This window comes from Indicator indicator, chromosome 6, assembly GCF_027791375.1.
Source record: "Indicator indicator isolate 239-I01 chromosome 6, UM_Iind_1.1, whole genome shotgun sequence".
Classification (NCBI taxonomy): Eukaryota; Metazoa; Chordata; class Aves; order Piciformes; family Indicatoridae; genus Indicator; species Indicator indicator.
In genome coordinates, this window is record NC_072015.1 from 23212591 (window position 1) to 23229044 (window position 16454).

The following is a 16454-nucleotide window of genomic DNA, read 5'->3' on the forward strand; positions in this document are numbered from 1 at the left end:
TTTTTTTCTTTTAAGGTGGGGAGGAAGATGTCACAACTTTGGAAAGACAAGTTGCTTTTAATTAAAAACTAGTTAATGACTCTGACTGCTTGCACAATTGCCAGTATTTTGATATTGTCTTTCTGACCTGTAACCCTTCAACTAGAACAAGGACCTTGTTTAACGTTTGTTAAATTTAGACAGCACCACTATTCACTATTACCCCCCAACCCCCCTTCCACCGTTGCTGCACTAATCTCCCAAGCCAGCTGCTCAAATGTTTACATTTGAAGAGCTTTCTGTTTGTGCAGAAACGGTCTGCACACTATCTCTCATCTGTACACTTGCCAGAATCAAGGCAAGAGAAGCCTTGCTGCTGGAATTCTTGATTAATAAATACTCTTAAATGTTTCTTCTTCCCTTCCCCCTTCTGTCAATTCCACTGACATTAGGTTTTTATAAGGTGAACCTCCACAGTGCATTTTACTGGCTTGACTTTCGTCCAATGCAAACAACTGTAAATCAGAACAAGATTCAATGAATTCACACCATTTCTGTCGTGAAACTAGGTAGAAGAGATTAAAATCAAGATGTGTGCCTGCACATTTGTTGGGATGGAAAGAAGAAAATATTATAATCAGAGGAGGCAGGCATGGGGGAAATAAACACTAACAATCATAAATCTACTGGTAATATCTACATCTTGCTGTGCCAATATGCTCCAGAGATTGACTACACAGCTCACGTCCCAGACATCAGTCACACCTGGCTCTCTCACCAGATCATTGAGATAATGAACCAACAAAACTCTTCAACAGGCACTTGCTATGACACTGGAAAAGTCAGTGATCCGATGTCTACAGCTACTCACCTATTTAAGAACTTTGCAGGACTTTGCTATTGCCTTGATCTACTTTCTCTCCTGGACTTCCAGCTGACCATTTGTAAAACAAGAAATACTTCCCTTAGTTTTCCCAAGTATTTTCAGATCTACTTAGAAGTGTAAATTATACTAAAAAAAATAAAAAGAAAAATTCAAGAAAGTGGATCTGACTGAAGCGATTACTACTTTATGCTGGTGTAAAAGTCTTTAAATAGGCCAGCAGCTATTTGTCACACTCTTTTCCCTCTTCAACTTGCATCCCAAAATGTTGCTGAGAATTCCAGTAGAATATTTAACACTGGAGAGTAAGAGAAAAAGTAGTGCCTGAAATTGTTTTCCATCACATCCACTAAGCTCAAAGGGGAGATCAGCATTGGAGATGCATGCAAAAGACGGATTAAACCTAATGTAACAGTTGTTTATCAAAAAAGAAGAATATGATACAGCTATAGAGACTACAGGCATTAGAAGGTCTCTTTCTGTAGCAATGAACTAGTGAGCAGCAGAAACACTACTTAGTGGTACACAGTCTTTGCTTCACACACACAACTTCTCTCCGAGTTAAAGGGAGACCTGTAAGGCTTGCTAAGGCTCATGTACATTTGATTTTGCATGAGAAAACTAAGCCATAAAATTTACTCAGGAAGACTTCCCCATCAAAGTAAAATGCATTCTGTCCTGTCAGCAAATGTTGTTTTGCAAATCCTTTCTCACCTGCCATAAGATGTTATTGAGACATATGGTTTCACACGCTACCAAGGAGCTCAGTTTTGCCAACGAACAATAATGCACAGAACAAATATGTGTGGAAATTATGAGATCATCTAATTAAAAGAAACGTTATTGTTTGCCACTAGTTTTAATGAAATTGAGTATTCACTGTCCACAGAAGAGGCTGGAAAAGAATCAAATCCTATTAGTGCTCATGCCTCAGAAATGGTTTGCAAAAGAAAAGAACACCCTAACTGGTGTTGAAAATCTTCACTGTATCTAAAATATACATGTGGGAATAATATATTTTAGATTGATACAATAAATCTACAGTCACACATGATTCAGATATGCCACAACAAAACCAAATGCTGGTGTCTGAAAAAAAATAATACACTGCATACTAAAAATATGGATTCAACAGCAAACAATTAGCCATGTCTGATTTTGTTTTGTAAAGGGCACTGGCATAAATACACACTGATCCTTTTACTACAGTAGGTACATTTGGAAAGCTTTGTAATATCATTAAATTATATAAATTATATAAATTAAATATCCAGAGGGACCTTGACAGGCTGGAGAGATGGGCACAAGCCAACTTCATGAGGTTCAACAAGACCAAGTGCAGGGTCCTGCAGCTGGGTCAGGGCAATCCCAAGCACAAATAGAGGCTGGGCAGTGACTGGCTGGAAAGCAGCCCTGAAAAAAAGGACTTGGAGGTGCTGATGGACGAGAAGCTCAACATGAGCTGTTAAATGTGCACTTGCAGCCCAGAAACCCAACCAGATCCTGGGCTGCCTCAAGAGAAGTGTGGCCAGCAGGTCAAGGGAGGTGATTTTCCCCTATACTCAGCTCTGGTGAGACCCCACCTGGAGTACTGTGTCCAGTTCTGGAGCCTCTATTACAAGAGGGATATGGACATGCTGGAAGGTGTCCAGAGAAGGGCCACCAGGATGATCAGAGGGCTGGAGCACCTCTCCTGTGAGGACAGACTGAAAGAGTTGGGGCTCTTCAGTCTGGAGAAGAGAAGGCTTTGAGGTGACCTTATTGTGGCCTTCCAGTATCTGAAGGGGGCCTACAAGAAAGCTGGGGAGGGACTTTTTAGGATATCAGGTAGTGATAGGACTAGGGGGAATGGAATAAAGCTGGAAGTGGGGAGATTCAGGCTGGACGTGAGGAAGAAGTTCTTCCCCATGAGAGTGGTGAGAGCCTGGAATGGGTTGTCCAGGGAGGTGGGTGAGGCCCCATCCCTTGAGGTGTTTAAGGCCAGGCTGGATGAGGCTCTGGCCAGCCTGATATAGTGTGAGGTGTCCCTGCCCATGGCAAGGGGGATGGAACTAGATGATCCTTGTGGTCCCTTCCAACCCTGACTGATTCTATGATTCTAAATCAAACAGAAATATACTTTGCAGTGGAATTAACAATTCCCTGACTTCTTCCCAGACCATCCCAATACTAAACATAAAAAGCATTTTGTGTGCACAGAAATATGTTAAAAAGAGTTTTTTAAGGGACTACATCTCTGCTTTATCTAATTGCAAAAGAGCCTGATGCTGGGATAAACTTTTCTTTAAAGGTGGCATTTTCCACAGCATTGCATGCTTGCAGGTTACACTAAGAACAATATGCTGAATGAATTATGACTGAACATGAATTATAGGGCTATTATACACTATTAAGGGGCTCTGCTAATATTAAATACCAAAGAAGCAAAGCCTGAGCGGTTGAGATGCCACTAGAGAAATCTCAGATGGAATTCAAGTTTGTCTTTGTTTGCTTTCTTAATGTCCTTTTATTAATGCAAATTAAAAGTCGTTGGTCTTATTAGCTGCCACATTGTTGTATTTTTTCCAGTGAGTTGACTTCAGAACTTTTCAGTGAAATCAGTAACAAGATGAATCAGACATAAAAGGATTTAGGTGGTTAAGGGTGTGTCACTAGGTCTTAATTAAACATCCAAGGGAGATATCTGAGCCAACTTACACCAGACCGACTGAGTACATCCACAGTATTGAGAGGGATGCCATGCAGCTCAGCTCTGAAAGCTTTACACTAGCCTGACTTACTGTGCTCGTGGTCGTCTGAGCCTCCCTAACACACACTGCTTTGTGCCTTTTTTCAATAAGCCTGACACATACCCTCCAGATGTGCCTGCTCGCATTTGGTGCCTGAATCCACTCTTGGCCATGCTGAGCATGAAAACTGCTGATAGACCATGTTTCTAACCTCCTGTCTAAATGCTATCAGTATCCAAAAAATAGGCAAATCTCTTAATCAGCCAAGGGTGCCTTTAAAGCATAATGAAGAAATCTGGCTCCCCAAAAATGCAGCTGCTAGAAGGCAGCTAAAGTATTTCTTTCCTGTCCTCCCCTCTGTCCCAAGCTCAATGATTCTCTAAGAATATGGTAAATCCAGGTTGGTAAACTTCTAGTTGGAAAGAAACAAACTTTCCCCTCTTGTGACAAGAAGATTATACTCTGTTCAAGGACATGAATAAAGACACCAAGATTAGGGCACTTGTCTGGGCAGGGAGCAACAGTCATTTGGCTCCTCTACTGATAACTTCAGTGACTACTTACAGGCTGGATCTAACATCTCCTTAGCATAAAACAGAAAAACATCTCTGGTGCTGACACTGGAACCCAGAGCTGCCACCACACTTAAGTTGTTACTTGTCTGCATAGTTAAGCTTGCTTTTGCTCTCTCTGAGTCACTGAATACTTGCGTATTTCTACAAAAGGGTGCTGCCCACATCAAGAATACCTCACAGCTTTGTTCCAGGCAGTCTCCAGTCCAGCAAGCATTTTGGTTTTCTTTCAAAAGGAGGAAATAATTCTCTTATGACCAATAATGGTCCTGAGAGAGAGAGAAGATTGGCTGGTATCTCTAAAGGCAGAGAAGAGAACTGAACTTAGCTCTCATTTTGGCTAGTACTGGTAGGTGGTAAGCTTTTAGCATAAAAGCTAGCAGCTGAGTCAAAGTTTCAATCTTGATCAGAAGCAGGTTGCAGATGAAGAAGCGGCAGTTCAATGTACAGCTCATGCTGTACAGATTTCAGTGGCTTCAAACCTTGGGAAGTCTGACTCTGGGATGCTTACATCCAGTGTCCAACAGTCCACACTGCTGGGTATTTAAAACAGGCATTGAGAGGCATAGATGTGTCCAATTTTTTTGTAGATATGGATCTACTCAAGCCCTTTCAATTCAACATATTCAATTCTCTCTGTTCATCTCCAAGTGTTTCTTGAGAATATCTCCTTCAAAATGTCCTGCAAAAACCACTGCAGAAACTGAAATTCCCAAGTTGTCTTTTTAAAAGGAGCAACGTGAATGTAATGCATTGCCATGATTTTACTCTGAGCCATGCAGTCTTACACAAAGATGCTGGTTCCAGCAAACATTGACTATGTGATAGTATTTTTTCAATAAAACCTTCATAATTACAAAAATAAATAAAAAAAAGGAAATGAAGTTCAGAAACATGACTTCTACAAATCTAATTCTCAGAGGGCAAATAGAAGGAAGGGACATCCACCCTGAATGGTTTTCAAAACTCATGATCTCAAGCCACTTTTGTGTGGTAGAGGGCAACTGCTGACAAGTGGTTTTTGAATGCATGATGTTGGCAATCCTGTGGTAGTACAAGCTAAGCAGCACAGGCATAAGAGGGGTCAGCCAGCATGTCTCTTTACCAGATACTAGTTTTAATAGCTTTTAACTTTACCATGCTTTAACCATAGACAGAGAACTTCCATTCCAGGTGTCTGCCTCAGGCTTTTTTTTTTTTTTTTTTTTTTTTTTTTAGCCAGAGTAGTTCAGCTAGTTCTGAGATTTGTACTGTTTGGATTTATTTTCATTAATTCCCAGGACATTTTCTTTGAAGAGGTCTAATAACATCACGCTTTGGAGCAAGAAATTAAAGTCTGGTGTCAGGCAGCCACCGTTTCAAGCTCTTACCTTCTATCACATAAGATAAGAAAAAGCTGATTATATGTAAAAGTGTCAAGTGTGTAGCTCATCACCTAGACATTTTTGGAGGTTTTACAGATTAGGTGATGATATGAATTTAAGTCTCTAAGAACCTGCTCCCTTGTGAAATCTCTTTGCAATCAGGTATTTTTTTCCTCTAATATCTATGTTAAATTTTTATTACTTTATATAAAGCACATGACTTCTTGTCCTGTCCTCAGCAGACAAGAAGATGGTTACTGTCATTTTTACTACCTATTGGAATTCTCCAAGTGCCACTCGCAAGCCAGATTGGTCTGGCAAAACTTTTTCTTAACAAGGAAAGCCAACAGTAAAATGACACATATTTTTTTTCCAGAGGGTACCACAGGATATCAAAATAAAACTAACTCTACTGTGATTGTGAACCTCATCCTGAGATATCTTGTATTTAATAAATCTATTTTCCTTTTAATCATGTAAATAGTTGCACAAATGAAAACACTTTTAACTATACTCTATCTTTTCCAGTCAATAGGGGGAACAAACCAGTCTACTGTAGTATTTAAATAGCTGTCTCTACTCACATGTGTTGAGTTTCACATTTTGCCAACAAACAGTAAGCTAAATTATTTCAAGGCCACTGCACAATCTACACCTTTAACGGCATACACAGATAGCTCTAACTGTATGAAATGCAACAGAACTATACCAGGACTTGACCCTGCTAGTCCAAGTATACACACAAAATCAACATCATCCTAAGCACTGCCAGAAGACTCAGAAGCAAGAACATGAAAGCAGGAACATGAAGTGAATGTGGTTGTCAGACGAAAGGAACTATTAGAAGCAGATGACTGTTACCTTCCATAATTCCATGACATGGGCAGTATTCTTATTCCTACTGCACTAAACAGTACCTACCACATGAGGTGAAATCCTTGACAGCAGATAGTATTAACTGATCACCTGGGACCTGACATAGCTGAAGAGAAATCACATTACCAATCATTTTTGCGTAAGTCTACTCAATCCTTCTTTCCAACTACTTCTGAACTGGCAAAGCATATCATGAGGGGGGAACTATTTACACTCTACAACTACCTGAAGGGAAGTTGTAGTAAGGTGGGGGTCAGGCTCTTCTCTCAGGCAACTTGTGACAAGATGAGAGGGCATGGCCTGAAGGTGTGCCAAGGGAGGTTTAGGTTGGATGTTAGGAAGGAATTCCTCATGAAAAGGGTAACTAGACACTGGAATGGACTGCCCAGGGAGGTGGTGGAGTTGCCGTCCCTGGAGGTGTTGAAGGAAAGATTGGATGCGGCACTTAATGACATGGTCGAGTCACAGGATCACAGGTCCCCTCTCAGACTTCTCCTCTCCAGTCTAAAAAGCCCCAGGACTCTCAGCCTCTCCTCATAAGTCATATACTCCAGTCCCTTAATCATCCTTGTAGCTCCCCATTGGGCTCTCTCCAGTAGATCCTTGTCCCTCTTGAACTGGGCAGCCCAGAACTGTATTCCATGTGGGGCCTCACTAGGGCAGAGTAGAGGGGGAGGAGAACCTCCCTTGATCTGCTGCACACACTCCTCTTAATGCACCCTAGGATCCCATTGGCCCTCTTGGCTACAAGGGCACAATGCTGTCCATGGATAACTTGTTTTCCACAAGGACTCCCAGGTCCTGCTCCACAAGGCTGCTCTCTATAGCAGATCACCTCCTGACCTGTACTGGTGCAGTTTATTATTCCTTCCCAGATGAAGGACTCTGCACTTATCCTTGTTGAACCTCATTAGGTTCCTCTCTGTACCCAGCTCTCAGTCTGCCCAGGTCTCACTGAATGCCTGCACAGCCTTCAGGTGTATCAGCCAAGCCTCTCAGTTACATATCATCAGCAAACTTGCTGAGCAGACACTGTCCCCTCATCAGTGTCACCGATAAAGATCTTGAACATGATTGGACCCAGCACTAACCCCTGAGGGACTCCATTAATTATAGCTCTCCATCTGGACTCGACACCATTGACCACCACTCTTTGCACTCTATTGTGTAACCAGTTCCTAATCCATCTCCCTGTCTGTTCTTCTATCACACACTTCCTGAGCTTGCTCACAAGGATGTTACGGGAGACAGTGTCAAAAGCCTTGCTAAGGCCAAAGTAGACTACATCCACTGCTCTCCCTGCATCTACCCATTCAGTTACAACACCACAGAATGTTTTCAGATTAGTCAAGAATTATTTCCCCTTGGTAAATCCATGCTGACTACTCCTGATAACCTTCTTCTCTTCCATGTGCCTGGAGATGACCTCCAGACGAGCCCCTCCATCATTTTTCCAGGGATGGAAGTGAGTGGTGTTAGGTCATAGGCTGGACTTGATGATCTCAGAGGTCTATTCCAGCCTCAATAATTCTATGTGATTCTTGAATGACATAACTGCTGTCATCAATGAGGGCATAAAAAACTGTATTACATTAAGAGCAAACATGACCCTCAAAAAGCAAATAATGTATTTTTTTTAAAGCCTTTACAGGGGATACAGTTGCTCCCATCACTGAAGAAGTGATTGCCAAGGTTACCAATGGCCCAGAATTCCTGATGACCTTTTTCATACACTAGCACAGTATTTTTCTTCTTGAACATCATCTCACAATTATAGTAAGACACAAAAACCAAAACAAAATGAAAAAACAAAACAAACCAAACAAAAAACCTAACTGTATCTCATAACTGCTATGAATTTAAAACATCATTTTTCTCTAATCATGTTATTAATGGACATATATAATAATAGCCATGATAGATTTATTACTCAGAGACCTACCAATCTGCTTCATTTAGGTTCACTGATTCTCTTATGCGTAACACCTATATTCAGACATACACTGAGAATGAGATTTTTAAAAAACAATCCTGAGGAAAATCCTCTAACATAGCTCTGCTGAAGCCCTGTTTGAACTAGAGAAACTCTAGTGTGATAAGACTTCATGCTGAAGTTTTAAATCCTCTCATAAGTGCCCCTGGCTGTACTTCTAAATATTTCATTCCCAAGCTGATTTATTACATAAACAAAGTCCACATCAGAACTATGTTTGGGATGTGTTTTTTAGCTCTTGATTTATGAAAACACAAAGGACTTCAAAATAAATCCAGCTAATTTTAGCCTGCATTCCAAATACCGGGTTTCATCTGGATCAACTGTTAGAGGAGAGTGACACCAGGCGGCAGAGATGACTTAAAGTATTTTTCTTCCCCCAGCTGTTTGAAATTCCAGCTCTGACTTTCTGCCTTGGGCACACTAAATGTAAAATACAGTTAACTCTGCTGCAGCTCCAACTGCTTTATTAGTATGTTGCATTTATACACCAGTGTATTTCAATAGCATCTGAGTTGTGAAAAGTCAACTGGGATATAAAGCTTATCTGCTTAGCACAAAATTGAAACAGATTAAGAGCGAATTACTGCTTCATTTACAATACACTCAGTTTCAAAAAAAGCCCTCAATTAATACAGAGGATAGTAAAACTGTTACTTTGCTACAATTCAGTGCACATCACCACATAATGAGAAAAGGATTTAAACTAAGCATACTGAAGTTCCTGCCCTTACCTCATAGCACTTCAGGAGTTGTCTATTTCCTTATAGGCAGGAAAGGCAAACTGTTTTCCTTTCAGAAATAAATCTGAAACTTTGGCCTCGATTCCCACATAGAAAATGCAAAATACTTTCTGGTGACCCAAAACAGTAACAGAAAATAATCCTGAGGATGTTGCAAAAGAGGAAGTCTCTGCTGCTTGAAACATTGCTAAAATTCATAGAATCACAGAATGTATCTGATTGGAAGAGACCTTCAAGATTATCCAGTTTAACCTTTAACCCAGCCCTAAAGAATCAATACTAAATTATGTCCCTAAGCACGAGGTCCACACACCAAATAAACACCTCCAGGTATGGTGACTCCACCATTGCCCTGGGCAAATTCCAATGTTTGACAACTGTTTCAATGAAGAAGTATTTACTAATATCCAGCCTAAACCTCCCCTTGCACAGCTTGTAACCATTTCCCCTGGTGCTGCTGCCAAGGAGAAGAGGCTGGTGTCCTCTTTGCTCCGATCTTCTGTAGGGTAGTTGTAGAGAGTGGTAAGGTCTCCCCTCAGCCTCCTCTTCCCTAGACTGAACAACTCCAGCTCCCTCAGCCATCTGTCCTCACAGGTCATGTGCTCCAGGCCCTTCACCAGCCTTGTTGCCCTTCTCTGGACAGGCTCCAGCACCTCAATGTCTTTCCTATAGTGAGGGGCCCACAAATGACCACAATACTCGAGGCGTGGCCTCATCAGTGCAGAGTAGAGGGGGACAATCACCACCCTGTCTTAGCTCAATGAAACTTTTATAAAATGAACTCTATTTATGTATTTCACACATATGGCTATGTAAGTTATCACTTATTTTGAATAAGGATATTCAATTCCACTGAAGTAAGCAAGTACAGATATCCTTTGCACAAGGGAAGGTGTGGGCCCCCTCAGAAAGGAAACAGGAGAACTGGCAACAAATGATGTGGAGAAGGCTGAGGTTCTCAACAACTTCTTTGCCTCCGTCTTCACTAGCAAGGGCTCCAGCCACATTCCTGAAGTCAAGATAATGGCAGAAGCTTGAAGAAGGAACTACCCATTGAAAGTGAAGATCAGGTTCATGACCATCTGAAGAACTTGAGTGTGGTACAAGTCCATGGGACCCAATGGGACACATCCATAGGTACTGAGGGAATTGGTGGACGAGGTCATTAAACTGCTCTCTATTATATTCCAAAAGTCATGGCATATTGGTGAAGTCCCCACTGACTGGAAAAGGGGAAACATAACCCCCATTCTCAAAAAGGGAAAGAAGGATTCAGAGCTGAACCTCACACTTCAGGCTTCTCTCATGTCAGTAACAGAGTCCTTTCCATGTTTTGAAAGTATGATAACAAAAAGCCATGTAATTTAAAAAAAAAGCAAGAAAAAGTCAAACTATTTGTATGATTGCTAATCCACCAGAATAGCCTTACAAAAGTATTTAGGATTCACATTTCCTAATTAGAAACCTAAATTCTCATAGGTTAGTACCCTGTCAAGCACTTTAATGTCTTTCTAAATGTGGTTCATGTAAAGGACCTGAAGCATATGACCTACGAGGAGCATCTGAGGCAGCTGGGGTGGTTCAGTCTGGAGAAGAGGAGGCTGAGGGCAGACCTTATCGCTTTCTACAACCACCCAGAGGGAGATTTGGAGTGAGGAGGAGGCCAGCCTCTTCTGTTTGATGACAAGCAACACAACTAGAGGAAACGGTTACAAGCTTCACCAGGTGAAGTTTAGGCAAGATATTAAGCAATCTTTCTTCACTGAAAGGGTTATCAAACATTGGAATTGTCTACCCAGGGCAGTGGTAGAGTCACTGTCCCTGGGGGTGTTCAAGTGGCACATGCATCTGGCACTTTGGGACATGGTTTAGTGTTGACTCTTCAGTGCTGGGTCAAGGGTTGGACTGAATGATCTTTAAGGTCTCTTCCAACCACATATATTCTGTGATTCTGTGATTTTAGTACCCCCAAACCCACTGAAATACTTAAAAATCCTTTCTGTTATTTCCAGTGTTTAAAACAAAAGTAGTCTGCTCCCTCAACCTACTTAAGAAACAAATTAAATGTGACATGCTGTAGAAGACATGCAAAGGGATAAAACTGAGAGGTGTGATTTTATAAGAAGAAAGCCATCTCTAAATGTCACTGACAGGGCAAATATACTCTTACTTCCTGCAGTATTGTCACTGTCTTACAGTTAACAACACTTACATAGCTTTGGTTAGAACACTTTTTGCTTACTTCTGCTTAGAATTGAACTTCAAAGGAAAATTTATAGGAAAGCTAGCAAGTTTTATTTGAAGAAAGTGCATCACATTTTAACTTCACCAAGACACACAAACTGCAACTAAGCCTGCTAAGAAGTAAGCTATTTCTACTGCTTTGCTAAGCATCAGGAATAGTAGTGGTTTCTGGGTATTCAAACTGCAGGATCTAATAGGAATGCAATAGCGTCTACAAGCTCTGTTAGTACTTACATCCAAACTTCCTTCACTTGTAGATGTAGAACTAAAAACATCCTCCTCACCACAGTCCCTGTACATCCTCAAATGTTCTTCTGTCTGCAACACAAACAAGTATCCTACACAGCAGCAGCAAAGGAAACAACACAGCAAAAACATGCCAGAGCAAAGCATCAAACCTCATCACAGAACCAAGACAACCTGTCTCAGCAGTGCTGGACCGAATTGCTAAGAAACTCTGAAATAATGCATAAAATTTATCTGATGTAGGTAAGGCTCTAAGAAATTCATTAGCAGAAAGATTTAAGAACAAGAACATAAAGAAACAGAAAAATTTTAGGGTGAGGAGGAAAACAGGTAGCAAGCTACTCCTGTAGCACCAGGAACCAGATTGCAAGTCTCTGTTATGTCCACAGGCACAAGGGAGAAAGCAGAGAATATTTTCCCTGCCACTTGTCAATGGCAGGACTGTTTCTGTGCACTTAGCATACATCTCACTTAAGTCTAGATCCCATGATTGTGTGTACAGGACCTCTGCTTTACTGTATTGTTTAGCAGTGCCGACTTGATCTGAATTTAGCCTTAGGCACATGACTACATTTCACATCAAACAGACCTTATGCCACTTTTACAGGTTTTATGCCAGCAGCAGGAGAACAGAGGGTAACTGAGCCAGCATAAAATTAAAACTAAGAGAACAAGATCATACCTGATCTGGCATTAAGCCTGACAGTATAAAGTTAACCAAAGAAATATAGTCAACAAATCTGTATCAATCATGAGAATAGGACTCTGCTTTCATTCTGTGTCATGGTGTTTCAACACAGCAGAAAGTTTTTTCCAAAAGTTAGACCATTGTCATATCATAATTGTTCCTCTCAGCATGCAGCCAAGATGGCAGGCATGTGTGTGAGCATGGAAATCTGAGCGTGAGGCTTGTAGCATGCAGCGACACCTGATCCAAGAGAGTCTGTATCACAGGCTAATACTCTTATTCCCTGGCAAAAGAAATTGCCTTGTCATTGAGAAAGCCTACAGCTCTGCAATGCTACAAGTATGCAAGACTTTGGACAGTTCTTGCTGTCAAATAGCTGTAAAATACAGAATATGCAGGATGACATACACACACACAGATGAACACTGCAAATCATAATGCAAACAAAAAAAATGAATGAGCAGAACCAACTTCAGTCCTATGGAGGAGTAAAAAATACAGGAATAACCATAAAGAGGAGCTCTCCAGGAACTCCAGGCCTTTGATCCCTGTGTCCTAAAATCACAGAGCACCCCATCATATAACCTCTTCACCAGCCTATCAAATTCTTTCTTAAAAGAACTTCATTAATTTGCACTTGTTCTGTTAAGTCTGTTCGGCAATTTCACTGCTGTTTTGGCTAGAAGTCTTCCACAATAACAAGACAGGTGTATTATGGCTAGTGAACACCTGTTTGATCCTGTGCGTTGTGCTACTCTTCTGTTTTCAGTAATTCTCCCATCGAGCTCTGTTCAAACTCCTAGATGTTTGAATTGAAAAAGTAACAATGACTTCCTTCCTGGAGTAAAGAAAATGCTTGACTTAGCATTAAGAAGACAACAGGAGAAGAGGGAGGAGTTTGAAGTCTTGGGACACTCATCTCGAACTCAGCTGTGGGAAATCCACTGCAGTAACCACAGAATTGGGATACTTCATAGCAACTTTTTCTAAGGTTGCAAGTGTAAATACTTCACAAGTTAAGTCTGAGATGCTTCAGGAGTTTCAACCCCAGGAGCACACACCTCATATTGAAGTTCAGAAAAATGGAATCAGAGAACAAGCTTAATGCAGAAATTGTCAGCATGCTGCAATAGATTTGGTTCTTACATCATACAGCCCTGCAGCGTGCTCTAGAGGCTCCATCTGACCTCTTGCTTACTCAATTCTTCCAGGATTATGCTTTTTTTTCCCCTTCTAAATGGGATGTATTTTCTTATGCAGAATAAAGACTCCAAAAGTGACTGACTTCCTATCTCATAAAATACAGTTTCCCTGTGTCCTTTATAAGATGTTAACAATAGCTCATCATCCAGGATAGATCCATTTTTTCAACACTGTAATTCCCTGTGTCTGTAAAGGAAGTTGTTTCTCGGTAAAAGCAAGTTGAATTTGATCATAATCAAAATGACAGACAACTAACAAAGATTTTGGAAAGCTTTCAAGTTCTAAGAACATGACTGAGAAGCCTGGAAGGGTAAGCGAAACATCAGTCCATTAACAAGAATATGTTTCTTAGTACCACACATTTTATGATTCCATTGCACAAGCCTTGGACAGCATTTTAAACTAGAAAGAAAAAAAATGTCTCTTTATTCTGGTATCCTGGAGTATTCAATACTTTACAATCAAAATCTGTTGGCACTGGTATTTGTAGCCAAGGACACAAAAAGTATGAAGGTAAAATCTCAGTATTTTTACTCTGTTCTTGAGTAATAAAAAATTTTCTATAGTTAATTTCTGTGATGAATGACATATTTTTCATAAAGGCATTTCAAGAGAAGAAAATTATTTTATACAAGATTTCTTTACTTTTAATCTTAATTTTGAAAATTTAAAATTAAAAATTCCTAACACGCATCCTAGCAGATACTGATCCTTCAGTTTAGTAGTGCAAGTTATTTCTTCAACACCTGATTCCCTGGTTTACAGACTTGGAGATGGCAACGGCATGGCTGCACAGAACTTCCTAAAGATATAAATGCTTTAAAACAGATTATCATTTCTGCTTGGTATCTTAAATATTCTACATTACATCAATTCTTTCATGAAAGCGTTTTGTAATTTGAGCACTACTAATAGACGGCTTGAAACTGCTGCTCTGTGCTAACCCCTTAGGCACTTTAAAAAAAAGTAAATGATCAATGTGTCTGACTTCGTCAATAAGCAGCTGATTATTTCCATCATACTGTACTGATTAAAAAGTTTGTGCATCTGCAAACCCTTTACCTGAAACAAGATTTGAAAAAAAAAAAAAAAGGCAGGGGGAAGGGTGGGCAGAGAAGGAGTAAATAGAAAAATTAAAAGAAAACAAAAATAACATGAAGAAAAGTCTAAAACAAATTCCACCACCTACAGACATAATAGCTCTGAGAAGAAAACAACTCTTTAGTGAGGTAGTACACTGCTGAACACTTACCTTGCTGCTTCTTCTATCAGTTTTAAATAACCCCAGTAGTCTTGTCTTTTCTTTTTCTATTGCTTCATTGCTTACTGAAGCCTTTCGACTTGGTTCTGAAACAATTAAATTGGAGTATTTTTTACATTTCTAAAATAAACATTCAGAAGAACAGTATTTTTAAAGAAATCCTGGATTAATGCTGTATTTTTCTGAGCTGTAGATGTTATAAACTGAATTATCTAAGTAATTGCCAGATACTGCACTTTCTTTTTCATCAAACTTGTTTGTTCCAAACTCTAATGGAGACAAATGGAATAATTTAATACACTGCAGCATGTTTTCAATCAGAATTTCATCCTTAATAAAAGGCAAAACATGCTCAAGTTGCTTATCTTCAGAAATGCTTGTTAGATGTCTCACTTAAAACTCACTGAAAAAAATAAAACAAAAAACAACCCAACAAGAAACCCACAAAGCCACAAAATACCCCAAACAAAACAAAACAAAACACTATCTTTAACAATTCACAGGACTGACTTAACACAGCGAAGTTAATGGAAAAACTCTTAATGGGGATTGGGATAAAGATACATGAAAAGGAAAGAGACCTTTGCTTTGATATAAAGGCTCTCCTTAGAACTTCAAACAAGCTAACTACGATTATCTTTTCCTATCTTGGTGCTTTTTTTTTAGGTGGGAATAGAGGCAAGTTTACAGGCATTTCAGTTGGTAAGAGTTCAACCATGTCTATCTTCCTGAACCAGCTAAATAACTGTATGAATTCTGACCGTTTAGCCTCCCCCCAGTACTCCCCACACCAGCCAAGCTGGATGAGCAAAATGAAAAGTGTGTGCATTACAGAGAACATCTGCTGGTTTGACATTCAGTACCCAGACCGTGAAGTGCTCACTCTTTTTTTAATGGATGCTCCATGATGCAATGAAGATTTCCCTGGTTCAACCCACCCAGGCCATCTCACTTGCACATAGTAAGTTTAATGTACAGAGAAAAATTGCTTTGTCCCATAAATATTTGCTCTATTTGTTTAGTAACAATTAAAAAGCAAATGAAGAATGACTTTCTTTGGACATAAAATAAAGGTTTACTTCACACACAAAAAACACCCTCATCCCAGAACCCCTGTAAACTGATTTGCAATTCACACAATGCACATAACCTTTCACATAGAACTCTTTTGCAAACCAAAAATGCTGGGTGTTAGAAGCTGTTAAGCACATACAGTAGTTCACAGGACAAAAAGAGTAAAGATGATGAACTCAGGGGAAAACAGGAAGAAACTATCCTTAAGAAAGGCTGCAGATCCACTGCAAAAAAAAAAAAATACAGTAACAAATTAATACTTTCATCAAATACTAACCGCTGCCTATCCTCATTCACCAGAAACTGCTGTTTTTCTGCCCAGGGCTGGGCTGCAATTAGGTGTGGATCACGATTCCTTTCCCTGCATAGTCCTTAATTATTAATAACGACAATGAAAGGCTAGCACAAGCTTTTGTCAGTACCAGCCAATCATCAACATCACCATTAAACATCGTATAAAACGAGTAAATTGGAATTTTGAACACAGCACATCACTTCAAAACAACAAGGAAACTTTACAAATTTGTATTACCTTTTCTGAAATAAACACAGTAGATATTCTCCTCAATACTATGCTCTGTATAAGAGCAAGTCACAGC

The 16454-nt window shown here is 40.0% G+C and overlaps 1 protein-coding gene across 1 annotated transcript in view; it reads right to left on the reverse strand.

Annotated features, from left to right (window-relative positions):
- COBL (cordon-bleu WH2 repeat protein) overlaps positions 1–16454 on the reverse strand; it is a 110831-nt gene that overhangs the window by 80245 nt on the left and 14132 nt on the right. Inside the window, 2 exon segments of the mRNA XM_054381982.1 lie at positions 11618–11701; positions 14773–14867. Coding sequence (XP_054237957.1) covers positions 11618–11701; positions 14773–14867 — 179 coding nt within the window.